Source organism: Chelonoidis abingdonii, chromosome 13 (genome assembly GCF_003597395.2).
Source record: "Chelonoidis abingdonii isolate Lonesome George chromosome 13, CheloAbing_2.0, whole genome shotgun sequence".
NCBI lineage: Eukaryota > Metazoa > Chordata > Testudines > Testudinidae > Chelonoidis > Chelonoidis abingdonii.
Window position 1 is genome coordinate 23,695,900 of NC_133781.1, and position 2,746 is coordinate 23,698,645.

General features: G+C 39.9%; 1 protein-coding gene across 3 annotated transcripts in view; it reads right to left on the bottom strand.

The window, feature by feature from the left end:
* Positions 1-262: 262 nt before the first annotated feature.
* UTP6 (UTP6 small subunit processome component) overlaps positions 263-2,746 on the bottom strand; it is a 16,666-nt gene continuing 14,182 nt past the window's right edge. For all 3 annotated transcript variants that reach the window (XM_032805655.2, XM_032805654.2, XM_032805653.2), the window contains 4 exons: positions 1,710-1,819; positions 1,556-1,622; positions 1,179-1,251; positions 263-548 (listed from right to left, as the gene is read on the bottom strand). In XM_032805655.2, coding sequence (XP_032661546.1) covers positions 391-548; positions 1,179-1,251; positions 1,556-1,622; positions 1,710-1,819 — 408 coding nt within the window. In that variant the 3' untranslated portion in view covers positions 263-390. The remainder of the gene's footprint in view (positions 549-1,178; positions 1,252-1,555; positions 1,623-1,709; positions 1,820-2,746) is intronic.

The following is a 2,746-nucleotide window of genomic DNA, read 5'->3' on the forward strand; positions in this document are numbered from 1 at the left end:
TTATAAAACTTTTAAATGTACGAAATCTGATGTATAGTGGCTATTTACTGCACCAGATAGCGTAGACTGTTGGGAGTGTTTGCTCTCAGAAGTTCTCAGTTACGAATACGACAGATGCCTTCACTTGCTTTGTGATGAGTTTTTCCTCTTCTTCAACTGTGCATTTGTACCCACACCACACTGAGACACGGAACACTAGTAGCAGCTGTGTGGTAGAACCACAGATGAATTCCAACATACTTGAACATAGCGTACGTAGTAGGATGGTTCAGGAATGTATTTATTTTCAGAATCTTGTACAAAAATGTGGACAACCAACTAACTCTGGAAATTCTGCGCTTCGATATTGTCTGTCAGAAACGTTCGCAAGTTCAATGTAATCTGCATTTTTCACAAGTGTCCAGTTTGCAGCAAAGTGTATTTGGAAACAAATTTTTCCACTAGCTCTCCCTCTAGCATCTTCAAAGCTCTCCAGTGAATGTTCCCGCAGTTTACTGGTTTGCCTTGGGGATGGCTTAGCTCCTCTTTGATGTAATCTAGCCAGAGATCTTTTAAAGAAAAAGAAAAAAAATCTAGTTATGTTCTGATCTGGCTGTGATAACACACACATGCCCAGGCCTAGCATAGAGGCTCTCCAAATTAAAATGTTACATATGTGAATATAGTGAAGTCCAACTGTTTGATTCCTTTTACAGAAGAAGCTTTGCCTAGGAGTTATAGCCCAGACATGGAGTCCAGAGAGCTGAGTTTTCTTCCCAGCTGTGACAGAGACATGCTTAAGCTATATGCACATCATCTGTAAAATGGAGATTCTATCCTCAAAGGGATGTTGTGCAAAGGAATACAATTACACAAGCTTGATTTGTACTTTTTACAAAAATTAGTGAGTTACAGATGGCTGCTTCACCCTAGGCCAGCCAATGTCAACAAACCCCACAAGCCCTGACTCTCACAAGTAATCCCACTGACTGCAGTGGGGCTACCTACGGGAGTATTTGTTGGAATCAGGCCCCTAGACTAAACGCTCTATGAGACAAGATCACTAGAGTCCCATTTCTATTAAAGGCACAGCATCAGCAAGCTGCATTATGCTGTTTAGCAGACATATGGGCAGGAAGATCACCCCACTTTTCTTAGCTTGATGGAAACACAGACACTGAACAAAAAAGCCTCCACACCAGAATCTGTAGAACCAAACTCTCTCAGGGCACGTTCATAGTATTCTCTCAGATTAAGCATCTTGCAGGATTCCTAAGAAAGAAAGAGTTTAAAGACCAATGATTGATTTTATACAGGAACAAACCAAGCTTCTGCATTATTAGATTACTTAATTACACTGTTACACACACACACACAGAGTTCAGAAGTTCGAAGACTAGTTATCGCATGATACTCGGTTTCATATTAAATGGTGTGGATCCACTTTAGAAGACAAATATGGAGATGACTGCAACCTAATTACTTTGTACTCAGACAACTACCCCTTCCTATTCAACTCCAAAGCTGTAACACATGTCCTACAAAATACAATACTAACTTGATATGTAACACTTACTTGCTCCTTCTCTATTTCGATCATTTTCCGGAAGAACTCAAGTGAAAATGGGCGACTTTCATGCAGGCTAAAATGAAAGCATTAAGAATTTTAGACTTCAGATCTCCTCCAAACATATGTTAGAAAGACCAGATTTCAGATTTTTATTTTTCACCTGGTAAAGACTTTCTTTGCTTTCTTATAACCGCCATGTCTGTAGGCCCAATCAAGGTACTTTTCTTTCATGGTTACTGAGTCAGCTGGGTTAATGACAAATAAGGATCTCTGCAAGTTAAACACACAGGATCTTTGCTACAGTTACAAAGTAACTACAGAGAACTATACCAAATAATTCCTTTCAATTCCTTGTCTCCATTTTCAAATACATTGGCATCAAATATCTGTCTCCTGAGAAAGACGCTGAATTTCAAGTATTGGAAAAAGAGTATTCTAAACTGTAGCTGAAAAATGGCAGATGCAGCAAACCCAATATTTTTCAACTACAAACCTCTACACTTTGATTAGAACTAAAATTTCTTCCTTTCCAATATTCAAGTCAGTTTAAAGAGTTAATACTTTACATTTCCATAGCACTTCTCATCTGGAAGATCTCAAAATGCTCTACAGACAGATTAATTCTCAAACGTCCCATAAGAAGTAAGTATTTTACATGACAAGTAGAGAAATTGAGACAGAGAGGTGAAGTATTTTGTCCAAGGCTACTCAGGGAGGGCTCTGTTGGGATTAGAACCAAAATGTTTTTCTCTAATTTTCTGGTATCATATTCATGCTTTCATAAGGCAGGTTAGGTGTGCAAAAGAGTATTTTACAAACTTACAGTTGAAAATAGGACACAAATCGAAAGCCACAAAGATATTATATGGGTAAATTTTTTAAAATGACTTAGGAACCTAAGCCCCCTTTTCAGAAGTAACTTATGCTTCATAGTCTAACTCAGGCCTGCACAACAAGTGGCCAATGTGGGCTCACTGTGCAACCCATGGGCAAGCGGGAGGGCGGGGCTGCTGGTGTGTGTGTGTGTGTGTGTGTGTGTGTGTGTGTGTGTGTGTGTGTGTGTGTGTGTGTGTGTGTGTGTGTGCGTGTGTGTGTGTGTGTGTGGGTGTGTGTGTGTGTGTGTGTGTGTGTGTGTGTGTGTGTGTGTGTGTGTGTGTGTGTGTGTGTGTGTGTGTGTGTGTGTGTGTGTGTGTGTGT